The sequence below is a fragment of the Ambystoma mexicanum genome, chromosome 9, assembly GCF_040938575.1.
Source record: "Ambystoma mexicanum isolate Mex_15411 chromosome 9, UKY_AmexF1_1, whole genome shotgun sequence".
Taxonomy (NCBI): Eukaryota; Metazoa; Chordata; class Amphibia; order Caudata; family Ambystomatidae; genus Ambystoma; species Ambystoma mexicanum.
This window is the reverse complement of record NC_090931.1, coordinates 1,459,979,955-1,460,007,891: the sequence shown is the minus strand read 5'-3', so window position 1 is coordinate 1,460,007,891 and position 27,937 is coordinate 1,459,979,955. Positions and strand designations below refer to the sequence as shown.

At 47.4% G+C, this 27,937-nt stretch overlaps 1 protein-coding gene across 4 annotated transcripts in view; it reads left to right on the top strand.

Annotated features, from left to right (window-relative positions):
• Positions 1-27,937, top strand: part of SPEG (striated muscle enriched protein kinase) — a 2,620,794-nt gene that overhangs the window by 1,297,792 nt on the left and 1,295,065 nt on the right. For all 4 annotated transcript variants that reach the window (XM_069616880.1, XM_069616879.1, XM_069616881.1 and 1 more), the window contains 2 exons: positions 4,323-4,583; positions 17,313-17,471. In XM_069616880.1, coding sequence (XP_069472981.1) covers positions 4,323-4,583; positions 17,313-17,471 — 420 coding nt within the window. The remainder of the gene's footprint in view (positions 1-4,322; positions 4,584-17,312; positions 17,472-27,937) is intronic.

The window sequence follows — 27,937 nt, the reverse complement described above, 5'->3', positions numbered from 1 at the left end:
TGGTCCCCGGTGACCCCCCCCTACAAAGGCCTGGTCACAAATCCACCTCCAACCAAACAGATTCACTTAGGCGATGGGTGTAAGCGTGGTCCTGACAGCTGGACGTGGATCCCTCTGCAAATACTTTGAATTCATCCATCACTGGAAGGCTCCTGCAAGTTTGTCCTGAAATGGTGTTCCGAAGTTAAGCCGGGAGGAAGGTCTGGCCGGTCTCGCTCCAACAAGGAGACATGGCATTCGTCTGGTATAATCACTGTGCCTGTCGAGCTCCAGAGGAACCCACATCCCTGATAGCCTAAAACCCTGGCACACTGCACAGCCATCTGGATTCTGTTTTTATGCTTCTATTTACTGTGGTTGCTCTGGGCCTATCCTTGTCACCTTAGGCTCCACCACAAAACCCTCACTGAGATCCACCAATGATGCAAAAAATCTGGGAGTATTTCTTCGACTCCACTTTCTCCTTCTCGTCCCACATTGCAGACATCTCTAAAAAGTCCCACTACCAACTGCACCTTCTCAGAGGTATTCAACCTTTTCTCACTTTCCACCAGAGGCTCACCATCTCCAGAACCTAGGTCCCCTCTAGGCTGGGCTACTGCAACAGCCTCTTTCTCAACCTGCCCTCTTCTACCCTCCGTCCTCTTCAACTCCTCCAGAAAAGCACTGCAAGACTTATCCTTGGCCTCAAGCCCAGGGACTGCATCTCTCCAGCACTGAAATCCCTTCACTGGCTCCCTCTGGCTGCAAGGATTAACTTCAAGACCCTCTGCATTGTCCACAAGGCTTTCTGTGCCCTGGGTCCACTCTACCTGAAACACTCTCTTCCTAAATACTCTCCTTCCCAAGCCCTACGCTGGTCTTACTCCAGAGACTTGGGGGAAGATCTTTATCTACTGCAGGTGACTCCCTCTGGAACAGCCTCCCTGCCTCTCTCCGTCTTGAGCCAGATCTCCTTAAGTTCCGGAAATTCCTCAAGACTCCTCTTTGCCTCCTCCTTCTCTCTCCCTCTCCCCTGTTAACCACCTCTTTCTGCTCTCACTCTCTATCCTCTACTTCTGCTCAGTTTTGCTGACTGGCTGCCTGGCCTTCAGAACCTCACAGGTCCCAAGCCTTCCTCGACAGTCTCCTGCACTTGCCCCGTGTCTTGCTCTTGCCGCAGCACTACTGCACTTGGTTACGTCCCATGGGAGTGGTATCTCTTTGCACTTAACCCATGTACTGACAGGACTGGGTGCACTTGGTCACTTTTGCCCCCCCTTGCACTTCCTGCTCTGTTCACCCGCAAGATCTGAATGTACCATGTCTAGTAAGTTTATCTGTCTTGTCTTCCCTATGTCTTCCCCTCCAATGCATGGTTGCGCTTCGAAACTCTTGTGTATAAGCGCATAATAAATAAACAATCAATCAATCAATCAGTTTCCTTTCGAACTCCACAGAACATGCTCGCACCCATGTAGGGTAAGCCATAACTCCAAGGAAACTGTTATCAGAGCAGCGGTGGATCTCAACGCCCTGCTCCACAATCCCACAAACCTCCTTGATCATGGGGGACAGCCACAGCAATTAACCAAATTGGCAGCCCTCCACTGCACCAAGAGCTAGGAGAGAGACTTCACTGTCTCCTCTCCTGTGAGGACACAAAGCCTTCCCAAAAAACAATTATTGCAACGGACAAGTGCAAGGGGGCTCCCACCACCTCAGCAATCACGGCCCTTGGTTTGTGCACTGCACTGATCTCAGGAGATCTGGTCTTCTCCGGGTAGCAGCCAGCCCTCCTCCACCCCAATCGTTTCAGGATTAAGTAGATATTTTATGTTTGACAGAACTGCATGTTGTGCAAGTAGATTGCATAATCATCACCGGTAAGGAAGGGTCAGATAACAGTTACAGGAACATTCTGTAATTTGGTTAACAATTGTATCAAAAACGGAGAGCATAAGAACTAACTAATTGATGGGGCAATTCTCCATTTGCCAGTGCAAAGTAGAAATGTCATGTGTAATATAACTAAAATGCATACTGATTGAACAAAACACATTATATTTGTATTCTTGTGGATAGGTCGGATACAAATTACAAGATAACTGTGTAAATTCAGTGTTAATTGCAATTTTGAGTTATTATCGTTCTTGAGTTGCATATGATTGTAAGAAAACATTATGCGCCTCATTACGAGTTTGGCAGTATTTCCGTGGTAAATCTGCCGAAATACTGCCAAAATCACTTACCTTTACTGCCACTTGGTTCCGTGGCTTAACAATGGGATCATAAATGAAGGTAAAGTGGTGTTAACCCTTCCATTGGGGATTTTGCAGGAATTACTACTAAAAAAGTACATTTTAATTAAACAATCCAATGTACAATACAGAATAACTTAATATGTTTAATTTAATATCATAATTTTTATTTCACCTTGAACAGAAGTGTGAGACGTTAACTATACTTATATTTGTTAGATATTTATAACAGGTTATGTCATTATGCACGCACAGCAGCATTTTCATGTGTTTTTTGAGTTCACACACTTTTATGATTACTCTGATGACACGGAAAAATATACTGACACATCTTGGTCGATGAATATACTTATTTGAAATGGAAACAATTAATTTACAAGTCTGATGTATGAATCAAATGTAAGTATTGGAAGGACAAATTCTATAATTAAGTTCAACTTGGAATGTAAATTCAATTTGGAAACGTGACTAATGTTTTGTTTTAATAAATTGTGGATTTGAAAGATAACAATGTCTGACAATTAAGTTGGTTTTGTTTAAAAGGGAGAAACTGAGTAATAGTTTCTCCAAGACGTCAGAGTGACCTTTGCTAGGGTAAGCCAATTCCATTTCTCACAAGATGCCAAGAGCAACATACAACAGAAGGAAAAAGGAGTGAAAGAATACCAAACAGAAAGGAAAATGAATTGATGGTCTTTAGAAACAATAAAAGTGAAGATCAAGAAACATAATGAAAAGTTGCAAGACTAAAGCAGGCCTCCCACCAAAGAACAATAACATTGGAGGGAGACTTATAAAGATCCCAAACTAGTAAAATTCCAAAATAATAAGGGCGTGCCAGTCACAGAATTAGGAGATGGCTCTGGATGGTAAATATGTGCTGAAAAGGGCTCCAGATGGTAAAGATGAGCTCAAACGTGGACTTAAAAATGTAAATTCACAGTTGAAAATAGTTTCTTCGTTTGATGCATGTGCATGCTTTTACTGTAATCACGTTTGTTGAATTTTCTCTCTTAAGATTATTGCTCAATGTCTCTTTTGAGTACAGTCAAATTTTACAGAGTGAATATGCTGGATACAAAGTACTCATTCGCACCAAATTTTCCCAGGACTACAAGAGTCGACAAAAACTAAGCCTAAGGTTTCATCTAAGTGTTAGTTGAGATGGCTGCACATTGATTTTGTTTGGAACAATAGTAAAGTGGGATTCTGGATCTCTGAAAGGGGAATCCAATGATCAGCAGCTCTGCTTTACAGCCTTGACAATCACCCAGATGTTGTGTAACATGTATTTATTGCAGGGAAATGTTGTGTGAGTGCATCTGTTTCTCAGACTGTATTTTTCAATGCAATTGGACATCGTTGGCAAGGGGGAAAAACACAAAGTTGTCAGACATTCGAAGATCATGAATGAGTTTGGGGAAAATAATAAAAAAGGAAAATGGTGCAGCAAAGATGTGCTTGTGCATAGCATACCTATTAAGATCTTTTGATATGGGAAGATTTTTGATTTTCCCCTGGAAGACACGTTTGAATAGAAAGATGTTGAACAATTGTACTGCATTGTTTGACAGGCCATCTCAACCAACCTGGTTAACAGAAGTTTGTACTAAGCCATGCAACTGCCAGTCGATAGATCAAGACATTTCAGCCTACCAGTTTTTCATTTCATGTCTCTTTATCTATCTCTGTGACTAGTTATTTTTCATTCCCTTTCGATCTGTCTCTGTTTTGCTCTTTATAATATCCTTCCTGTTTTTGTTCTTTTATATTTCAACTAATATCACTTCTACTTCCTCCACTCCCATAACTAACCCTCCAGTCACTTTCTTCTATTTTAATCATCTCCACTCACTCCATTCTCCTCTTAGCTTTCCTTCTGATTTTTCTCTCTTCTTGTCCCTATGACATCTATCTAAATCTCAGTATCTTTCTCACGCTCCCTGATTTTCCTAGTATTTGTCTCTGTTCTCCAGTATGTTTTTGTCTATTGATCTTTATATTATTCACACACTCTACTCCTCAACTAGCCTTGTACTTTACTGGTTTCCTTTCATTTTTGTGTTTACTTCTTTCCTCCAGCTCACCCTGAGAGCCAATCTCTGGCAGTGGTTGTGCCCATGCAGGATGTTACAGTAGATGCAGGGGAGATGGCGATTTTTGAGTGCATGGTAACAGGCCCCACTGATGTAGATGTGGACTGGCTATCCCGAGGCAAACTCCTTCAGCCTGCACTCCTCAACTGCAAGATGCATTTTGATGGGCGAAAATGCAAACTGCTTTTGAACTCTGTCCACGAGGATGACAGTGGAATCTACACCTGCAAACTAAGTACTGCAAAAGGTAAGAGTTTGTTATCTAGTCCAAATGTAGGGTGAGAGTCAGCCCTTTTATATTTGTGCTAAGGCCAGATTTTCATGCATTTGCTTAGAAAACATGAGCCTCCCATTTGATTAGGGTAATGGTATTGACCGTAAATCCCCCCTTTGCCATAACATTGTTGCCTGGTCCCCCAAATGCTATTGTTGCTTAAATATTCTGTTGAAAGCATTAATTGTAATCCCCCGCACCTCCAACCCCTTGCCCAGGACTTCCTTCAGTCCCACCTAGGGGGGCCAGCCCCACAGTTTGTCGACCACTGGTTTATGACAAGAAGCTTCACATTCCCTCACTCCAAGATTAAGGATCTGCTAATAACTGGGTCATGGGTAATGAGTTTCCTGTTCTCTCATAGTAGAGAATCCAGCTTCCAATTTCACCTAGACTTGCATTATGGGCTTCCTTAGTCTCCCTTAGTAGGATAAAGAGCTTCCCAGGTATACATAGTATGGTAACAGGCTCATGCCCTTTTTCCAAAAAGGTGGGTCATGATCTTCTTATTCTCCAGTAATAATATGGGGTTTAATCCTATTTCACAGAACCTGTACTTCATCCTATGCCACTTATGCTTAGGACCTTCTCTGTCCTCTTTTCAGGATAGTAGGATAACAATGCCCCTATACTTGAATGAGCTATTGCCACTTACCTCTACAGACGCGTTTGTAGCTTAGCATTCATGTGAAGAACATTTAAAGACTTCCACATTCCTGTCAGTGGGGTTGAGAGGATTTAAATTCTCAACTGTAGTAAAAACTGTCTTCTTTTTCCCCTAAAGTTTGATCAGCATTTCCTATTTTACCCAGAATAGGTGGAGTTACTCCAGTACCACAAGTGGAGGTTAAATAGCCTACTTCCTCCCTTAAGTGAAGCACTTTCTAAAACACTCTTCAATATAAGGTGTTATAAATGTCCTATGTAGTACAATAAAGAGCTTCATATCCTACCTAGAACAGGGTAGAGAGTTTCCCATACTCCGGGTGTAGGGTAAAGATCCTCCTATTACATTAAGGAGGTGTGTCATTGTGCTCCACTGCTTTTTCTGTGTAGCATTAGGCATACGGTTGAGATAAATATTGCTCCACTTTCCATCCAAAGAGTGAAGGAATTACTGTGAAATTCTCAAAATCCCTAAGTAAGTCCTATGAAATACAGGATAGGGGGTAAACACTGCCATTTTGCCAATTATAATCTAGCAGACATTCCACAATTATGAGTTACAGAAATGGTCAACGAGTTTGCCGGGTTTTCCACTGGAAATACAACCAGTTTCGTAATGTGGCCCTTTGTCCTTTATAGTGCCGGGAAATTTGAGTCACTGAATCTTACCAATGTTCATTTGAAATTCATTTACTAAAGCAAACAACTCTAAAGACCCAAACTGATATTACAGCTCAAACCATTTTCTAACTTTATAAGGTTTGGGTATACAGACATGGTTGTAGCTAGAAAAACAGTCAGGTGAGTTATACATATAAAAAATAGAACAGGCACTAGCACAAATCTTACCTTGAGTCTCACACAAGAACACAAATTAAATGGCTTACGAAAAAAGAAAACAGGTCCCCCAAGCCTGAAAACCTGCCAAGAGACATAACCAAGGCCCAACAACTAAAGAACTAACTATGAGACAAACTAAAGGTCTAGTCAGAGACACATAAATGGACGAACTAAGTGAAAAACATAGCAGGACAGAAAAACTAAAGAACAAACACACCCAGGACACACCTACAAACTAATCCAGTTATGGAACCAAACATAACTAGACAAAGGGCCTCATTCTGAGATTGGTGGTAGTCATGGCGCTATTTGCGCCATGACTGCCACCAATAACGGGACCGAGTCTGGTGTGGTGCAATGGGGACTTACCGGTCTAGTCCAAACCTGGCGGGACCGGTAAATCCCCATTGCACCAACCATTCTCCATTCCCATTTGAGCCCCCATAGGGCTCAATGGGAATAGGGAAGGTACTATTTATGGGCTTGCTAATGGCAGGCCTGTAATTAGCGGTCTGACCACATGTCCCTACCGGTTCCCATTAGGGGACCTCGGAATCGGGCGATAGGGGATTACCGGCACCAGTCTCCTTACCGCCCAACTCGTAATGAGGCCCAAAGAGACACTCACATGCACAGTTACATACAAGACAAAACTAAAAGTAGAATGTACACACACAAATATGTTAGAGACACAAGTATAATAATTACCAATAAGAGATGGCTGGAAACACTTGAAATCACCTTGAAATGGTTCAATATGCTATTGTGTGTTACAGATGCATTCAAATCCATTTACATACATAACGCTACAAGAGATGTAAGGTAAGTGTTCTTGTAAAGCGCCCTTCCGCCAATAATGTTGGCCCTGCTGCCTGTGGTGCTTTACAAAACAGATGAGGTGGTCCGTTAGTGGGATATAGGGAGAGGTAGATGCAGAAAACCTTTGTGTTGAGGAGTGTAGATCGTAAGCACCTGCTACTTGTCTGGAGGTTGGGATTCTGTATATTCAGGAGGAGAAAGAATGCTGGGCGGGATGCCCATAAGAAAGGCCTCAGAGGTGGGAGAGCTGCAATAAATGTAGTGTGGGTGTTGACAGCAGTATGGAAGAGAAGAAGTCAGATTTGCATGCTAGGCCTCTGGGCCATTTGATAGGGAGTGAGTCTGTTTAGGAGAATTTTGTGACTGAAGGTGTCAAAGTGGAACAGTGGGTGTTGTGCGCCCGGAGGCCTGCGGGCATGTGGCGCGTTATAAAAATTTAAATAAATAAATAAAAGGCCACCGCCAGTAGAATAGGATGAGTACGCTCTTGGATTTGTTGTCTGCCTTGTACTTTAGTGGGGCCCAGATCAATCAGAGGGATGATTCTGTACCCTTCATCAGCCTGAAACCATTCTGTAGTTTTTTTGTTTGTTTTCTATGTAGCCCTGGACCTGGTAGTATTAGATTATTTCTAGAACCTTACAATTTAAAGGAGTGTTTGAAACGTGGTGGTAGCTTGCCGGATTATTTGAGTGTCGACTTCAAAGCCGGTCGACACATGCAGTATTGATCGATGCCTTGAGGAAGGATAAGACGGCAGGTGTCAGCTCTTGCTGTTTCACAAACTTATTGCATAAGTTGGAGGGGCATGGGTCCTCTCTGGATCCTGATGGGTTGCACAGGTTGAAGTAGACAGTAGGTCTTCTATGGAGAAGAGATGATACAATGTTAGAGAAAGGGTGCTTGAAACAGTGGGTGTTGGTTTCTAGGTCAGACGCAGTGTGGGTGTTCCTTAACTGTTAAATTGCTCTTGGATTTGTATGCTCTTTATTCTGAAACGCAGCTGGTCTCTGGAATAGCCTCCCTTTTGATAGACAACAAAAAGACCCTGTAATCTTTCGTACAGGGCTGAAAACATTGCTATTTTCTTAATCTCCCTGACTCTCACTTCTCTATTCCCTTTTTACGTTGTCCTGTCAAGCTTTGTCCATGTGTCTTTTATATTGTTTTTGTGTTGCTATGCTGTCCAATGTGGAGTTTATCCAGTTGTGAAGGTTGTGGAGTTCTCTTCTGGTGTTGTAATTTTTGGATTCACTGTAATTTTGGGTTTGTGGGCTTTAAGTCCCTCATGCTAGGTTGGATGTATTTCCAGGGTCTTATTAGGGCAGTGTGTCCTTTAGATGGTTCCAAAGGTGGAGTGCGTTAGAAACCTAAGGGCATTTTCACTCCCACTCCTCTTGGATCTTCTTCTTAGGTGTCCAGGGAAAGACCATCGATTTTGGATCCTGACCCAGGGGGCGGAGAAGCAGGGGAGGATCATCTGGGTGGAGGATCCTTGGGGATTGGGAAGAGGACTTCCCTGAGGGATACTGGGTATTCCCCCCTTCCCATTCCATGATGAACCCATAAACACATAATCCCAGAAGCATTTGTAGGATGTTGTTACCCTTTTTCCTATGGTCAGGGTAACATCAGGAAGAATTATAAATTCTGGGAACACAGAAGGGGGGTAAGAGAGAGCCGACGGCCCAAAGACGAGACATGGTACCCCTCTTTCCCTGTTGAGGAAAAATCTAGCCCTCACCCAGCCTTTGTAGGCTAATGTAGACCAGCTCCACTTTTTTCCCCCCACATTTGACAATTGAAAGTACTGTGACAAAGAAGAGTAGACTGAGAGTAATGAACACTTCATCTTTTCACCACTTTGGTACTGGAAGATGCCTGCAAATAACTGTGAGGGTCAGGCACGTCCCTTAAACTATGGTCAGGCAAGTCTGATGGAGAATCCACACCTACAACCTGTTGAAAGGTTACAGGTGTATAAAGAGAGCCCAGTGAAACAAGAAGGAGAGAGACAGGGAGGCCTTTGTGGAAGCTGCCAGCAGGGGACCCATCGCGTGAGGATGCAGCCGTGGTGGGGCCTGCGAGGAAGTCAGGAAGCCAGCCGAAGCCCAGGAAATATGTGTAGCCCCAGCCCAGTTGGGCCGTTGGATTGCCACAGAAGTAGGAGCCTCTGTGCTAGTCTGCGTGTAGCAGCATCTGCAAGCGAACAGGAATGAACGGACGCCGTCCGTGGCCGTGTGGAGGAGGCAGAGACATCGGCGGGTGGTACAGAGCACCAGAAGTGCGAGCAGAGCTCGTATGAGCGGGTCTGTCGACCGGCGAAGCAAGAAGAACGCAGCCAAAGCTGGCAGAGAGGAAGTCTTAGACTGGTGAGTGTCGGGCAGTCACTCAGAGACAGGGCGCCTCTCGGGCACTGCATATGAGTAACACAGTGCCGGTTAAGACTTATAGAACGCAGAGCGGGCTGAAACTCGAAACAATGTTGAAATGCATATATTGAATACTGACCTAGGTGCAGACCTGAAACTTTGATGAAATACATTTATTGAATACCAAACTGGGTGCAAACCTGAAACATTGATGAAATCCAGATATTGAATACCGTTTTGAGTGCAAAACTTGAAACAACGCTGAACTACATATATTGAATACCAAATTGAGTGCAAAACTTGAAACAATGCTAAAACATATATATTGAATACCTAATTGAATGGAAATTAGAACTTAAGCCAAAGTAGGAATATTGAATACAGAACTTTACGTTTTATGGGCAAAGCTAATGTCGAACAGAAGCCAAGAGGAAAGTGCCCATTTGAAAAGCATTATGCAGAAAATAGTGGTAGTGTGAAGAAGTGTGACAAAAGGTGGGGTATGAACCAGACCACCAGAGAAGTGAACTTTATAACTGGAAACAGTGTGACAAGGGCACATCCTGGCAAAAGAGGTGTGGCAAGTGGGGCCAAAGCCAGGAGGCTAACTGAGAGAAACCAGGAAAGTGTGAAGCTGCCCCTAAAGTCAACAGGCTGAGAGTTGGCAAATGAATGTGTATCTGTACACAGGAGCAAGTGCAGATTGCCTTGTGTGAACTGGCGAGCTTGGGGTTTCCTGGTTGCGCAACCTTTGATGGGCGGACCATGTGGTCTGACAACTGCGCCTAGACCAGTGAGCCCTAAATGAGGAAAACGAAAACACATTGTAAAAGAAACCAAGGAGAAGTACTATAAGTAGACTGGTGAGGCTAACCAGAGGATACTAAGTTGAAGTCTTGGGGAAGGGAACCCTGAGATGTGATAGACTACAAGTGCTGTCTTGAAGACACAGCCTCAAGACCCCTCTACCTTTGAACTGTGTTGCTTGGAACTTGGGGAAAGTAGCCTCAGGTTTTGTGTGGAAATATATTGCATTGAACTTGGAAAAGGTAATCTTAAGACTATGTGAACGTTCTTGAACTTGGGGAAGGGAAGCTGAAGAAGAAGCTAAGAGCTGGACAAAGCTCAGAACTTCATGTTGAACAGAATTTCTTTCATTATTGACATCCCTACACATTGTTTAGCTTTAGTTGTGAGGGCAATGATAGGGTTTGGACACAGACAGACTTTGCAGTTGAACTCTTTGACTCAAACTGTCCTTAGTTTTGTTCAGGTAGGGAAATCCCACCTTGGCATAGGGCAAGTTAGGCCTTCCACTATCCTAACATTTGATTTAATAAATTATCTTATTTTGAACTTTAAGTCTGTTGTCTGTGTTTTACTTCATGATGCCTTCACAGGTGCCTTTGTGAAAATTCTAGATGTGATGGATAGGTGATCTCCCCAGGGAAGGTGTATTGTGGAGCAACCCTTGACAATGTTCTCTTACAAATAATGTCATCCAAGGTGTGACAAATGTGGGTGGGATTATTAATCATTTTGTTTGTGATGGGAAGTGGCAAGGATAGGTGTGTATGACCTTGTGGTTGGTTTGTCCTATTGTTCAACATAGATGTTGAAATCTCTGAGTAATGTGAGGTAGCTATCCACATATAGGTTTGAGACTGCATCTGCAGGTTTATCAACAAAGGCCGGGCTGTAGGACGTTGGTCTGTAGATGAGAAGGAAGCCTAGTGATATACTTGCGACCTACGCCTGTACCCTATGCTCTTTCTGAGTGGGTAAGGTTGGTGGTTATGCCTCTGTGTTAGGCATGTTTGCTATTGTTCTGTCCTTATGGGGTTGTTGCTCGTGTTCTGTTCCACCTAGTATCGTCTCTCTTGTTCTTGTAGGAGTTTCCCTTAGTCAGTCCTAGGTGTTGTCTGTGCTGTCATATATCTGTCAGTCTGTTCTTTGTCTTTCCTGTTTGATTGTTTCAGTTTTTTCCGTCTGGTTCCGAGATGTCGAAGAGCCAGGTTTTTAGAAGTTTTCTAAATTTCAGGTGGTCTTTGGCGTTTCTTATTTCTTCCGGGAGGTTGTTCCAGGCGTATGGTTTTGGTTCCAGGCAGATTTCATTGCTTGATCTCAGGAGTCTTATTGGCTTGTAGATTGTTATTTTCTTTTTTAGGAATTCTGCTCCCTGTCCATTGATTGTCCTGTGTGTTATGCACATTGTTTTGAACGTAATACAATGTTTGATTGGAAGCCAATGTAGCATTTGTAGCGCTGGAGTGATGTGGTCTCTTCCAGACAGTTGGAGGAGGAGTCTAGCTGCTGCATTTTGGATGTGTTGTATTTTATTTAGGTGGTGTTCAGGCATCTGGAGGTAGAAGCTGTTTGCGTAGTCGATTATTGACATGATGAGGGCAACGATTATCAGTGTTTTGTGTGTGAAGGAGAGGAAAGGTAGGATTCTTCTTGTTGAGTGAAAGAGGAAGAACCATTTCTTAAGTATCGCATTTACTTGTGGTTCGAAGGTTAGAGCGTTGTCCATTAGGACTCCCAAGTCTTTTACTACCCTAGATGGTGTGGTGTTGTTCTCTCGGTTTTCGGATATAAACATGATTTCTGTCTTTCCTGGGTTGATTTTTAAGTTTTTAGCGTTCATCGAGTCATAGATTTCTTTTAGACATTCTACTAGGGTTGAATGATCAGGTTGTGTATCTTCAATTTTGTAGATGATTTGAGTGTTTCCTGTGTAGTTGTAGCATCTAATGTTGTATTTTTTTAAAATCCTGATTAACAGAGTCTGGTAGATGTTGAAGTATAGTGGTGATAGTAAGGATCCTTGTGGTACTCCACATTTGTTAACTCATGGAGTGGATTTGAAGGGTTTTATCTATACAGTTTCTGTTCTGTTTGCTGGGAATGATTTAATTCAGAGTAGTGCCATGTCCGTTATACCTATATCTTCTAATCTTTCGATTCGGCGTCATGGCTTACTGTGTCGAAAGCTGCCGAGAGGTCGAGCAGAATCAGGGCCGAGCTTGTGTTGGAGTCCGCGTTTGTTTTAAGTTCATCCCAGATGGATAGTAGTGCCGATTCTGTTCCCCTTGCGGGTCTGAAGCCGACTTGTGCTTGGTCTAGCAACCAGTGTTTTTCTACGTGTTTTTGGGTTAGTTTGTATACATATGTTTCTAGGAGTTTTGCCGGGTACCGAATGTTTGAAATCGGTCTTTAGTTGGAGAGGTCTTCCATGTCGCCACTTGTGTTTTTTAGAAGTGGTTTAATATATGTTGATTTGAAGGATCTTCAGATTCAGGAGATTTATGTAATATTCTAATGGTGTTCCTTGTGCAAGGATTGATTTGTAGATGTCAGGGGGACAGGGATCCATGGACAATCCTGCTTTCTTGCTGTGTTTTACCAACTTGACGAATGTCTCTACTGATACTTCCAGAACTTTTGGAGTTTGTGCTCTGGCTCCTCGTCAGGTCCGGTTGGTTGTGTGTAATGGTTGGCCAGTCTGTTTTGTATGATTTGTCGGATGTCGTTGATTTTGTTTTTGAAATTGTCTGCCAAGTTGTTGCATAGTTTCTGTGAGGGTATTTGAGTGTTGTAGCAACCTGGTGGGTTTCTAATTTTGTTTATGATGTTGAACATTTATTTTTGTGTGTTGGTGACTTTGGTGATTCTGTCATTATAATGCCTTTTCTTTGCCTTTTGAATTTCCTTCTCATACGATCGGATTTGTCTCTGGAACTGGGTTTTCTTATCTTGGTCATATTATTTCCTCCATTCTAGTTACAGCTTCTTGTTGTCTTTTTCATGGTGATTAGTAGTGGAGTGAACCATTTTTCCATTGCTCTTTATCTTGAGGGGGTATATGTTTTTTCCGGGGAGATGTTTTCGATTGTATCAGCAATCCATTAATGGAGTAGCTCTATTTTCCCGTCAAGGTCTGCCTTCTCCAGTTCTGCCGTTGAAGGTTTGTTCAGCTCCAGTTGTTCTATTAGGTTGCTTGATTTAATGGTTTTCCAGTTTCTTTTTGTGGTGTTAGGGAGCTTGAGGGGTTGGATGGTGACTTTGGATGGTAATGTGATCACAAATGGAATGATGAGATGGTCGCTCCAAATTATTTGTATCGCTGGTGCAGTGGTGATGAGTTTTTTCTTGGTGAAGATTGCCTCATGGGTGTGTCCTGCCAAGTGTGTTGCCCCTTTGACCAGCTGTTGTAGTTTCATGGTTGTTAGTTGCCCGTTTAGTGAGGTTTGAGAGTTAGTGTGTTTTTCTTCGAACCATATGTTGAAGTCGCCCAGGATTATCAGATGCTGATGTTCAAAGGCGATGTTGGTGATGGCTTCTGTGAAGTTGTCGACGAAGGTTGCATCGTATTTCGGTGGTCTATAAACCAGTATGAATTTAATGTTTGTCTTTGCATTCGCTGATAGGTGTAAGGCCCTGGATTTGCAGTTAACAATGTTTATAAGTTTGTCTGTTTTTATTTACAGCTATTCTTTGAATGCGATTGCGAGGCCTCCTCCTTTTTAATTTTTTCTGTTAAACTGAAGGCATTTGAAGTTGGTGGGGAGGCAGCTTTGGAGTATGATTTTGTAGTTGTCATCCAGCTATTTTTCTGTGATGAATAGGATGTCGATACCGTTGTCGCAGAGAAGGTCAAAGATCTCTGTTGAGTGCTTTGACATGGATCTTGCGTTGATTAAGTTGCAGTGAATTTTTATGGTAGGGTTTTGTTTGTGCTTTATTGTCGTTGTTGTCTTCTGGCTGGTGTTTTGGTTTCTTTCCAAGTTGATCTCTAGTTGTGGTGTTGGTACCATAGTAGTGACCGTGTCGTCGTCGAATAGCTCTTCTAGTTTGAGTCTTGGGTTTTTGTTTTCATCAGGTTCCTCTTATAAATTTTGTGGCTGTTGAAGGGAGGGTCCTCTTGTTTTGGTGATGTATGGGGTTAGGGCGTCAATCGTGTTCTTGTTACCTCTAGTTTTGTCTGTTCTTCTGCATGGTTGTGTTTGATTGTCGGTCTTTCTTGATTTGTTCATTGGGTCGGTTTGTTCCGGTGAGTGGTAATTTGCGACGCTGGTTCTGTTTTCGTTATTGTCGGTGGAGGTGTGTTCTACACTTGTGAATCTTTGGTGGTGTTCAGTTGGGTTGGTTTTTAACTGCCCTTTGTCTTTCCTTTGGTCCATTTTGTTGTCACAGCATTTTGAGTTATATGGCGGTCCGCTGTTGGGTTTGTCTCAGGTTCTTTTCTCACTTTTATTTATTACGTTGTTTTGGGTTGTTGCGATTGCATTCTTGATGACATGCTTGGTTTGTATTTCCTTTGGGTTTCCTTTGAGGTTGAGGTTGCAGGGGCATAGCCTTCATGCAGCTCTTTGTTGGCTGGTTCTAGTTTTGTTACTATTGCGGGTTGCATGTGTTTTTTACAGTTGTGTTTGTTCGGTTCATGGTTGCAGAGTCAGTCTATTGTGCGTTAGTCCGGCTGTCTTGTGGTGGTGGACTGGGTGTGGGGTTTGTCTGATACAAGCTTGGGCACTGTCTGGTGAGGGGAGGTCTAGAAGGGTTATATCGCTGGGCAATTCTGGTGCTGTCCCAAAGTGGCACTCTGTGGGTGGGACTCAGGCAAAAAAAAGTCTCTTGGGTGCGACGCAGGCACTATCCTAGAGAGGGACAGGCTAGTAATCACAGTACTATCCTAGAGAGGCAAGGTTAGTAATCACAGCTCTATTCTTATTCTGGTCCTTTCTAGATGTGGATCAAATAATCACAGCATCAAATTAAATAATCACAGTACTATCTTAGAGATGTACTGGCTAATAGTCACAGTACTATTCTTATTGTGCTGTTTTCTAGGTGTGATTCAGATCAATATGCTCAAATCTCCAGGGTGCGATGCAATCTAATAATCACAGTACTATCCGAAAGAGGCACAGGCTAATAATCACAATACTCTCCTAGAGAGGCACCAGCTAATAATCACAGTACTATCCTAGAACGTCACAGGCTAATAATCACAGTACTATCCTAGTGTATGTAGGGTAGCTATGTGATAGGGCTTCCGGAGTAGAGTGATTGCTTTACTCCCAACCCAGCCCACTCCTTCCTTGGTAGTAGCTGATGGTTGACGGCTAGCCACTGGCATCCCCTGCTGACAGCTGCAGACACTTTCTGGAGCCGCCTCTGTTGGAGCCACCTTTTGCCTTGGGGCCCTTAGCAGTAGGGGCTGCACAGGCAGAGGGCAGCCCTGGGGTGTCCTTTATGAGGGCGCAACACACCAATCAGTGCCGGGGGAGTTCTGGGAGGCGGGATGCAGACAAACCAGGAAGTGGGGAGGCCGGGGGAGAGACCATGGTACGGCCTTGCACAACGCGCTTTTTGAAGCACTACAACTCTTTTCAAAAAGAAGACTGAGGTCTTGGGGGCAACACGCAACTCACCTTGCCTGGGGTTTTGCAGCAAATGGTGCGGATGCCGCGCTAGCCACAGGTCATTAGCCCTGTGTTCCTGGTGGGTTTGGGGCACCAATCAGGGCTGGGGGTAGGTCTGGGAGGCGGGATGCAGAGAAACCAGGAAGCGGGAGGCCGGGGGAGAGACCACGCTACAGTCTTTCACTATGTGCTTATTAAAGCACTACAACTGTTTTTAAAAAGAAGACCGAGATCTTGGGGGCAACACGCAACTCATCTTGCTGGGGTTTTGCAGCAAATGGTGCGGATGCCTTCCTTAAGTGTTTTGGTGGTGCCCGGATTGTGGGTGGCCCATACGTTGTTGTTTTCAGTAACTTCACAGGGCTCTTGGTTAAAGGTTTAATTTTCAAACAGGCTAAGTTGGTTCTACTTGGGGTTAGGTTTCTCTCTGGTTACCGATATTGTATTTTTTATTTTTATTGTTTTATATAGCGCCTTAATCCAAGATATTGCTGATTGCCTTGTGATGACAGGTGTAATATATGGAGTGACTTGTGGTTGTGGCCTTGAGCTCGTCGGTTGGTCAATTGTTATTGTTATTTTTTTATTTTACATTTATAAAGCGCTCACACAGCCCGCAGGCATCGAGGCGCTGTTACAGGAATTGTTTTTTTTTTTTTTTTAGTTGCGTAATTGTGTTTTTTTTGTTTTTTTTTTGTTTTAGTTACGTATTTATAACGCGCTTAAACACCCAGAGGTTTTTAAGCGCGGACCCGGGGATCGAACCTGTTGTTGCTTCGTGTCGTCTTGCTTCCAAGACGCACACGCTGCCACTGAGCTATCCACCCGGGGTGCTTCTGACTGGGCTTATTAGTGGAAAGTTATGACCTCTTGCACCACATGCTGTTTTAATCTGATCCTGGTGTCCTGGTCAAAGGAGCTTAGCTTGTGTGGTTGTTTAAGGGGATATAGGGATATATAAGTTGTTAGTTGTCTTTGGGGGTGCAGAACTAGGATGTAGAGTGCAGTATGAACAATGCAATGGGTTCGGTCTAGTACTCCTAGCTGTCTGAATGCAGAGATGACAATATGAGGACATTTGCAGGAATACTTAAATGACAAATTCAGCATAGTTAATAGAACCCCTAGGTAAGGGTGCGTTAGTTCTGGGATGATAGGATGCAGACAATGGTACTGGTAGGATGAAAGGGTTCAGCCTGGTCCTCCCAGGCCTAAAGTTCAATCTAAAGGATGCAGTGAGCTCTGCTTGGAAACCCCACAAGACAGACCAATCAACATTGAAACAAATCAAAGGTCCTGTCTGGGATAATCTAAATGCAGCATACAGTATGTATAAAACAATGTTGTACAAGACAGTAAATAACTATGCAAAATAAGCATGCACAATAGCTAACCAAGACACATGTGTGGGCACACATGAAATATGTTCTATACAGACATTAGTACAAATACGCAAAGAGCTTCTACATTGAAGTACAAGACTATTTAATGAACCCATGAATGTTAGTGATGATCTGCTGTGAATCTCCTCTGTTGTGATGCCTAGTGATTGGTGAACAGTAAATGATCATCTCTTGCAGATGAGCTGACTTGCAGTGGTGTACTGAAGGTCTGCCCGTCGATCCAGCCGCTGTTCACTCGGAAGATGGAAGATCTAGATGTGGTGGAGGGGCGTACTGCCCGCCTAGATTGCAAGATCAGCGGAACCCCTCCTCCTATTGTCACCTGGACTCACTTTGGTAATATTGTACTTGTTTGTGCTACTTAACACATCCCAGGATCTCACATCACCCCAATTCCTTCCCTTATCTGTTTTGTAGTTACTCAGTTGTTCTGTTCTCCTTTAGGATTTCAAAAAGTCTTCCTCTCATTGGTGAAAGTGGCAAATTATGAATTCTAGGCAGTCAATATTTATTTTATTTTATTGGGGTTTTATAATGCGCCTATAAACAATGTGTTGCAAGGCGCAACAAGACAAGGTGGGGTGACAGAACAGCAACAGTCCTACTAGGCCTTGTGACATTCAGATTGTGCAAGTGCCATAATAGAAGTGACGGGGGGAAGTGCCGGAGGGTTAAGCGAGTGCCCGGGGACGCCAGGTGAACAGAGCCCATGGAGAAGTGAGTGCAAGGACAGAAAGGTCCATGTGCTAAGGGCGAGGAACGGGCTGGAAGGGCTAAGGGGATGCAGGCCCAGCCAGGCTAGTGCAGGGGGAGGGAGTGCAGGGGTAGACTGGTAGGGGAGGGTCGGGTGCCCTGTAAAAATCTGAAGGAACCAGGCAGCCAGTCGAGAGGCGGGGGGGGGTTTATCAGGGAAGAGGGAAGGAGGAAGAGAAAAGGAGGGACTTGCGAAGCTTTGAGAATTTAAGGCGATCCGGCTCAAGTCTGAGAGGGGTGGAGAGGCCATTCCAGAGGGAGGCACCTGCAGAGGAGAGAGATCTACCCCCCACTTTCTGCTTGGATAACAGTCTGATATGCAGAGAGTTGGAGCTAGAAGTCCAAAGGGCTCTAGCAGGAAGGTATTTATGGAGCGAGAGTTGGATGTAGCGGGGTCCCAGACCCCAGAAAGCCTTGTGGATGATGCAGAGGGTTTTGAACTTTATCCTTGCAGCAACCAGGAGCCAGCGGAGAGATATTAGGGCTGGATTGATGCAGTTTGTGGGCTTGAGGCCAAGGATAAATCTTGCAGTCCTATTCTGGATTAGTTGAAGGGTATGAAGGAAGGAGTTAGGTAGGTTGAGGAAGAGGCTGTTGCAGTAGTCCATCCTGGAGAGGATCAGAGCTTTGGGGACATTAAGTTTCCGTCGGAAGGTGTGGAAGGAAAGAATGCCTCTGAGGAGGTGAAGCTGAAAGTAAGCCTTCTTGGCAAGGTCTGTGATGTGAGGAGAGGAGGAGAGAGAGGAGTTGAAGATGACACTAAGGTTTTTAGCCTCACAGGAGGGTGAGGGGAGGGGGCCCATTGAGGGCGGCCACAGTGTTGGGGGGAAAAGAGGGAGCTGGATTCCCAATCCGAAGGATCTTGGTCTTACTAGCATTAAGGTAGAGATCGTTAGCAGTGCACCATGCCTGAATAGCAGACAGAGGCGGCAAAGAGGGAAGCTTGAAGGAGAGTTGTGTGTCATCCGCATTACATTGGAAGTTAGGAGAGAAGGCAGAGATCAAATGGGCCAGAGGGGCATGGTAGATGTTGAAAAGACAAGGTGAGAGAATAGAGTCCTTAGGGACACCACAGGTGGAGAGTGAGATGCAGGAGAGAAAAGGGCCCAGTTGAACCTGGGAAGGTTGTTCAGAGATGAAGGAGGTCAGCAGTCCAGAGCCAGGTCCATGATGCCAAGGGTATAACAGAGCCAATTTATAAGGGTGGCATGATTCACCATATCAAAGGCAGAAGAGAGGTCAAGAAGGATGAGAACGGAAGGAGAGTTGGAGTCGAGATTAGAGCGCAAGTCTTCACAGGGGTTCAGTAGTGCAGTTTCCGTGCCTCTGGCAGCTCTGAAGCCAGACTGGTGGTCATGGAGACAACTAACAGGTTCAGTGTGGTGGATAAACTGGGAGATTTCCAGCTTCTCCAAAGTTTGCCCAGGAAGGGGCTGTAACGCTCACCTGATTCCCGTAGAGGCGCCGGTCTTGACTGGGCGTATACCGTATCTTCTAAGGTGATGTGTAACACACGGCTGGCTCTTTGGGCTGGACCCCTGTGCACTGTATGTCTGACTTGAAGGGTAAGGTGTCTGCAGATAGAAAATATGGGATTAATGAACTGGGTTATTGAATGTATCTCTCTTATTCCCTTTCTCTTCTCCTGTAGGACCCCAAAGGTTAACGCGCTCACCTTAGGTAAGTGAACGCCGTGCTCTCCATCTGCTTCGGAGCAGGGTGCTGAAACCAGTTTCCTCACTGGATAAGGGAAGCAGGCCTCTTGACTTCAGAGGACTGCTGTCCGTCGTTTTCTTCACGCACGGTAAGTTTCGAGTAATTCAAATGTCTTTAAAAGTCTTTAGTAATGTTGTATCTTGTTTTGCAGGGTTCCGGCGATGGCGAAGATGGAGCCCGTGTGATGAATAAAAGCGCCTTGAAGCACGTAAGTAAGCACTTGCTGCCTGCTTCACGGCGCGCTCTAACTGTCTTTTTCCTTTGCAGGTATAAGTTCGGAGTGGCTGCAGGGTGCCCGAATACCCACTGGGTTAGATGTGAAAGGAGTAATGGCTCGTGAGTATTTAAGTTCCCCAAAGTCTTTAAACGCACCTTGTTTTATCTTTCAGATGCGGGATGCAGCGCTGAAGGCCTCCGGAGCGTGCGCAGAATTGGTAAGCTTTTGTCTTTCAGATGCCGGAATGCAGTGCGAGGCGTTGATGACAGCCGATGGATCAGGTAAAAGGAGCGCTGTCACTGAAGACCGTAATGCTAACCTGTTCTTTCTTGTCTTTATAGGTGTTGCTGAAGACTGGATTCAGGATGGAAGCCTTTTTCCTTAGGCCCAGGATCAGATGCAGAAGACACGATGAGCGTTCTGATGCAGAGGATGCAGAATAACACAAAGCAAGATTCATCCATCGGGTGTGGTTTAAATAGCCTCCTGTAGTGCTTAGGTGTCTCCTTCCACAGCCACGCCTAGGAAAGAAAAGAGTCCCTGCTTTCCAGAAGAGTTCCAGGGTTCTGAACCTAGGGAGTGGCTCCTGCCCCACCCAACAGGAAAAGTAGTCCCGAACAGAAGAGGATCAGAGGCTCAACTGGCAGGTAAGTAAGCAGCATGGTCTGCCGCAGGTAAGTCCAACCAAGCATTATGAGCCCGGCGCTTCCAGCGCTGGGACTGGGCACATTTATGAGCCTGGCGCCACCGGCGCCAGGACAGAGTCCAAAAGGTCCCAATTGGGACCGGCTGGCGCTCGGAACCTGGGTTATGGGTCTGCTTCCAAGGGAGTTGGGCAAGTCCTGACCTCTTGGAAGCAGAGATCATGACAGGGGCGTAATGGAGATAGGGCGGTAGTTAGCCAGACAGAAAGGGCCGGCAGAAGGCATTTTGAGGAGAGAATGCACAAGGGAGTGCTGAGGAGAAGCGGGAAGGAGACAGTGGCAAGGAGTGATCACAGAATCCTCAAAGGCTGGAGCAAGAGTGGCAATGTTTTCTTTGAAAGTTCTGGAGGTGCAGGGGAACATCTGTTTGGATAAGACTCTCACAGAGTGGAGCTGTCCAGAGACCTCACTAGGTGATGTGGGAGAGAAAGAGAAGAGTGAGGGGCAAGGGGAGCCAAGGGAGGCCTGAGAGCGGGTGAAGGAGAATCACAAAGTGAACTTCAACACAATAGCAATGCAACCATCTAGATTCAAGTGTCCAGCAGAAAAAGCAAAAACACATTGATGTCAGAGTTCTGGAAGAGGGAAAAAGCCTAGGTTTCAACATAAGGCAGAAATGTCAAAAACGCCCAGATGTGAGATTCCTGGATAGAGGGAAAAAGCCTAGTTGTCAACATACAGCAGAAAAACCAGAAACACCTAGAAGCGAGAGTTCAGGAAGAGGGAAAAAGCCTAGGTTTCTACATACAGCCAGAAAATCTAAAACACCTAGATGCGAGTTTCCTGGAATAGGGAAAAAGTCTAGGTTTCAACATACATCAGAAAAAGCAAAACACATCTTATCCAGTGACGGATAAGATTTGGTCTAAATGCCCTGCTGAGCAATATAGAGTTGGAGGCTATGCGCGTTGTTAAGGGGTGATGCTATCAATCAGTGACATTTTGCCTAAACAAAATATACTTCTGGAATCTATCGTAACATTACCAAATTAGCCCTGCCATTTCTCAGAAGGGCTGCAGTACTTTTGGGCAGTAACAGCATATTTTGATATATATTTTTTTTTTGATAAAGCATTTTTATTGTTTTATAGCATAGTTACAACAACCACAAAAAAGAAAAACCAATCAAGGGCCAGCATGTCCAATCTTAAATAGATATCAATACCAGTATCACCAATCACCCAGAACATTCCGCACTGCTTATCTTTGCAACTGTTTAGACTTCATCGCCATTGTCCATGGGTGCTAAGGCCCTCCCTCTTACCACCCCCCCATATTTTCGAGGCTTTGGTAGAACAGCCTCTTGCATTGTATACTCGACTCTCTATCATGGCGCAAGTGTCCATGTCCATTACCCATTGTTCCAGCATCGGGGGCTCTGGGGCTCCCCATTTTTGTGCAATGTTGTGCTTCATCAGACCCACTGCAGTGTTCAGTAGTAGCCTTTCCCACTTATTAAAGTCACTCTCATCTGGTACACCCAAGATCATGACCCTAGGATCTAGTTGTATATTGCGCTTGAGTATCTTGGTCAGTTCGTTGCAGCAAGCGCTCCAAAAGGTACAAATCCGGGGGCATGCCCAAAGGATATGAAAGAAAGTTCTCTCTTCCTCTCCACACCGGAGACAGTTCGGATTCAATGCTCTCCTCCAGCCATGTAACATCGTTCTAGGGTAGTACACTCTATGCAAGATTTAAAGTTGCACCAGCCGGAGCCTAGAGGAGATAGATACCTCCCGTGGGTGCATTAGCACCTGAATCCAGTCCTCTGGGTCTATCTCTCCTACATCCCTTTCCCATTAGCGAAGGATGTGATGGCATTGTATAGGATGGAGGTGCATTTGGTAGGAATGTACGCAGGTAGCATATTACGTTCAATTGGTGTGTAGTCCGGGACATTGGCATCTGCGGCTATGTGGGTTTTCAGGGCATGAGTCACTTGCATGTAGTGGTACCGTTCGGTACCCGGGAGTTGACATTTTAGTTGCAAATCATCAAAGGAAGATAATTTCCCTTCTTTCAGGATGTCTTCTACTCTCAGGATCCCCGCCCTCACCCAGCACGGCGATGGCTCAAGTTTCTCAATTTCCATTAAGTTACTGTTGTGCCATAGGTGTTGTGCCGCGGTTATTTTATTTCTCCAGCATGGGGTCTGGCATGGATTCACATGCTCATGAATATTCCCCGTCGTCAGGCTGGGAATCCTCGGTAAAGAAAAAACCAGTATCCGTTTCGTTTCTGATCTGTCTTTCTTAGTAGTAACCAATCACTGATCTCTGGGTCATGCTGCCCCCAGCCAATGACTGCCCTCTCCCTAAGCCCTGCCTCTGGCAGCCATCCTCAGATTCTTACTGCACGCTCAAGTGTTGGGAGTCCTCGTGCTTTAGCTCTCGAGTTTTTTGCTGCGTTTTCACGCTTTTTCAGGAGATTTTCAAATTATTTCTGTTTATTCGAGCCTCAAGCTCCACCGTTTCTACTTCCGACAACGTTGACCCATTTCGGAATTCTTCTACGCCCCTCAAGGGTGAAGTTTTCGTCGAGTGTACACTTCTTGGAGGATTCCTGAAGATCTGCGGCCTACCTCAACGGACATGGCCCAGGACAAAGGAAGCTCAACACCCGGATCCAAGCTGTTCAGGTGCTGCCCTGGATGCGGATTACAAAACGTTTTCAAGAAGGATGAGCATTCGCGATGTCTCTACTGCCTTCATGAGGACAAGACGCACGTGGAGAAGGACTGTGCGTTCTGCAAGAACCTTTCGGAACGGACCAAACAAGATCGTCGTTCCCGCCTCACCGCCAGGCTGGAGAAAGGCACAGCAGGTGAAAAGGCGAAGAAAAAGTCTGAGCGGGCTTCTAAGTCCTGTGAGGGCGCCCTGGCGACGGGGGCCCAACAGAAGGCCAAGCACCGTGAGTCCGCGGGCACCGGGAGCGCCGAAAGGTTGGGCTCTTTGGCTGCCAGGCAGGGCGCTACTTCCCCGGCATGTTCGACCATGAGCCAGCGCTCTGGTTCGGGGAAGAGGAAGTCCGAGAACCCGGGTAAGCCGCTGGAGCGGACCCGGTCGATCTCGAAGGGGGAGTGAGGCGCTGACCCTCCCCCCAGGATGCCCCTAAGGTGGTGAGGGCTTTCATCCATCCGGCAAAGGCCTCTATCGAAGTGGTTGCTGCGACCCTGGCGAAGCCGGCTGAGACTACGCCAGTGGAAACAGCCTCTGGGCCCAGAGTCTCCCTGCCACCGCGGAGGGAATCCTCTTTCCAGCCCATCTTTAAGACCCCCATGAAATCCCCGGCGGAAAAAGAGGGGGGGGCTGGTGGCCATTACAGTCTCGGAATCAGCTTCTGAGGAGGAGCTGGTGGAAACCGAGAAGGGCCTCAACGAGAGGTCCATAGGCCTCAACGAGAGGTCCGTAGGCCTCAACGAGAGGTTCATAGGCCTCAAAGAGATGTTCGAGAAGGTTTGATCCCAGGGGGCAGTCCCCGCTGACGTGATCGAAGATAGCGACGATGACGACGAAGAGGGCCCTGTGGAGCAGCCATCCCGTCCGTCGCAGCCATTACCCGAGCCCCAGGATAGCTTGGCGGCCATTTTGTTGGCAATCTAATCCTTATGTGCCAAGATAAGGACGAGATTACCACGGACCCCGACGGAGGATCCAGAACCAGGCCCGTTGGGAAGCCCTCCAAATAAGCAGAGGAGAATCCACCCCGCTCTGCCCTTCGTGCCTGCGAGACCTGTGGACCCCGCATCCCCCTCGCCGAACCCTAGAGAGGATACGGCCACGGATACGGCGACGGGGACGGACGATGACGGCAGCGATGACACAGCGGACATCCCGTCCTCACCGCCCCCGCGGGCTTCTCCAGCCGACAAAATTGGCTCTTTCCACGCCATGATAACCAGGGCATCCGAGCTCTTCCAGCTCTGCCCAGAAGAACAAAAGAAGGAAGGGTTTCTGTACCAACGACGAGAGTCCAAGAGGAAGACGGTCCTCGCAGTGCCTTTGCTCGACGACATCTGGGACGAGGGGCTTGCTGTCCTCAAGAACCCTTCCACGACACCCGCCAAGAGGGACAGGTACGAGAAGAAGAACCTTTCGGAACGGACCAAACAAGATCGTCGTTCCCGCCTCGTCGCCAGGCTGGAGAAAGGCACAGCAGGTGAAAAGGCGAAGAAAAAGTCTGAGCGGGCTTCTAAATCCTGTGAGGGCGCCCTGGCGACGGGAGCCCAACAGAAGGCCAAGCACCGTGAGTCCGCGGGCACCGGGAGCGCCGAAAGGTCGGGCTCTTTGGCTGCCAGGCAGGGCGCTACTTCCCCGGCATGTTCGACCACGAGCCAGCGCTCTGGTTCGGGGAAGAGGAAGTCCGAGAACCCGGGTAAGCCGCTGGAGCGGACCCGGTCGATCTCGAAGGGGGAGCGAGGCGCTGACCCTCCTCCCAAGGCGAAGGCCCAGGATGCCCCTAAGGTGGTGAGGGCTTTGATCCAGCCGGCAAAGGCCTCTATCGAAGTGGTTGCTGCGACCCTGGCGAAGCCGGCTGAGACTACGCCAGTGGAAACAGCCTCTGGGCCCAGAGTATCCCTGCCACCGCAGAGGGAATCCTCTTTCCAGCCCATCGTTAAGACCCCCGTGAAATCCCCGGCGGAAAAAGTGGGGGGGGCTGGTGGCCATTACAGTCTCGGAATCAGCTTCTGAGGAGGAGCTGGTGGAAACCGAGAAGGGCCTCAACGAGAGGTCCATAGGCCTCAACGAGAGGTCCGTAGGCCTCAACGAGAGGTTCATAGGCCTCAAAGAGAGGTTCGAGAAGGTTTGATGCCAGGGGGCAGTCCCCGCTGACGTGATCGAAGATAGCGACGATGACGACGAAGAGGGCCCTGTGGAGCAGCCATCCCGTCCGTCGCAGCCATTACCCGAGCCCCAGGATAGCTTGGCGGCCATTTTGTTGGCAATCTAATCCTCATGTGCCAAGATAAGGACGAGATTACCACGGACCCCGATGGAGGATCCAGAACCAGGCCCGTTGGGAAGCCCTCCAAATAAGCGGAGGAGAATCCACCCCGCTCTGCCCTTCGTGCCTGCGAGACCTGTGGACCCCGCACCCCCCTCGCCGAACCCTAGAGAGGATACGGCCACGGATACGGCGACGGGGACGGACGATGACGGCAGCGATGACACAGCGGACATCCCGTCATCACCGCCCCCGCGGGCTTCTCCAGCCGACAAAATTGGCTCTTTCCACGCCATGATAACCAGGGCATCCGAGCTCTTCCAGCTCTGCCCTGAAGAACAAAAGAAGGAAGGGTTTCTGTACCAACGACGAGAGTCCAAGAGGAAGACGGTCCTCGCAGTGCCTTTGCTCGACGACATCTGGGACGAGGGGCTTGCTGTCCTCAAGAACCCTTCCACGACACCCGCCAAGAGGGACAGGTACGAGAAGAAGAACCTTTCGGAACGGACCAAACAAGATCGTCGTTCACGCCTCGCCGCCAGGCTGGAGAAAGGCACAGCAGGTGAGAAGGCGAAGAAAAAGTCTGAGCGGGCTTCTAAGTCCTGTGAGGGGGCCCCGGCGACGGGGGCGCAACAGAAGGCCAAGCACTGCGAGTCCGCGGGCACCGGGAGCGCCGAAAGGTCGGGCTCTTTGGCTGCCAGGTAGGGCGCTACTTCCCCGGCATGTTCGACCACGAGCCAGCGCTCTGGTTCGGGGAAGAGGAAGTCCGAGAACCCGGGTAAGCCGCTGGAGCGGACCCGGTCGATCTCGAAGGGGGAGCGAGGCGCTGACCCTCCCCCCAAGGCGAAGGCCCAGGACGCCCCTAAGGTGGTGAGGGCTTTGATCCAGCCGGCAAAGGCCTCTATCGAAGTGGTTGCTGCGACCCTGGCGAAGCCGGCTGAGACTACGCCAGTGGAAACAGCCTCTGGGCCCAGAGTATCCCTGCCACCGTGGAGGGAATCCTCTTTCCAGCCCATCGTTAAGACCCCCGTGAAATCCCCGGCGGAAAAAGAGGGGGGGGCCGGTGGCCATTACAGTCTCGGAATCAGCTTCTGAGGAGGAGCTGGTGGAAACCGATAAGGGCCTCAACGAGAGGTCCATAGGCCTCAACGAGTGGTCCGTAGGCCTCAACGAGAGGTTCATAGGCCTCAACGAGAGGTTCGAGAAGGTTTGATCCCAGGGGGCAGTCCCCGCTGACGTGATCGAAGATAGCGACGATGACGACGAAGAGGGCCCAGTGGAGCAGCCATCCCGTCCGTCGCAGCCATTACCCGAGCCCCAGGATAGCTTGGCGGCCATTTTGTTGGCAATCTAATCCTTATGTGTCGAGATAAGGACGAGATTACCACGGACCCCGACGGAGGATCCAGAACCAGGCCCGTTGGGAAGCCCTCCAAATAAGCGGAGGAGAATCCACCCCGCTCTGCCCTTCGTGCCTGCGAGACCTGTGGACCCCGCACCCCCCTCGCCAAACCCTAGAGAGGATACGGCGACGGATACGGCGACGGGGACGGACGATGATGGCAGCGATGACAAAGCGGACATCCCGTCATCACCGCCCCCGCGGGCTTCTCCAGCCGACAAAATTGGCTCTTTCCACGCCATGATAACCAGGGCATCCGAGCTCTTCCAGCTCTGCCCTGAAGAACAAAAGAAGGAAGGGTTTCTGTACCAACGACGAGAGGCCAAGAGGAAGACGGTCCTCGCAGTGCCTTTGCTCAACGACATCTGGGACGAGGGGCTTGCTGTCCTCAAGAACCCTTCCACGACACCCGCCAAGAGGGACAGGTACGAGAAGAAGTACCGAGTCCCCGATGCCGCCCCCTTGTGCCTTAGGGCCCAGCCCACGCTGGATTCTGTCGTCTCGGCAGCGGCTAAGAAGAAGGCAGCGGGTGCGGCGGCTTCAACTTCCACTTCCCCGCCGGACAGCGAGGGCAAAAACTTGGACTCCATGGGGCGACGAGTCATCTCGTCAGCGGCGACGACGATTAAGGCGGCCAATGCCTTAGCGATTGTGGCCCGCTACGACAGGGAGCTCTGGTTCAAGATAGCTCCCCTGCTACACTTTCTGCCTGACGACAAGAGGGCGGAGGCCCTAGAAATTCTGCAGGAAGGCGAGGTGGCATCGGATCACGTCATAACGGTGGCAACGGACATTGCCGATAGCGGATTTCGCCAACTGGGCAACAGAGTTTGCCTCCTCCGACGAGGATGGCTCAAGGCGACTGACTTTCGCCAGGACGTACAGATCAGAGTGTGGGACATGCCGTTCAACGGCAACAACCTTTTTGGTAAGGCGGTGGACGAGTCTCTACAGGCCATCAAGACCGACTCGGAGACGGCCCGGGCCCTAGAGGTGCTTCAACAGCGACGGCCCTTTCGGAGCTCCAGAGGCAGACAGGGTGCCTCCAAAGGATCCAGCGGTGGCT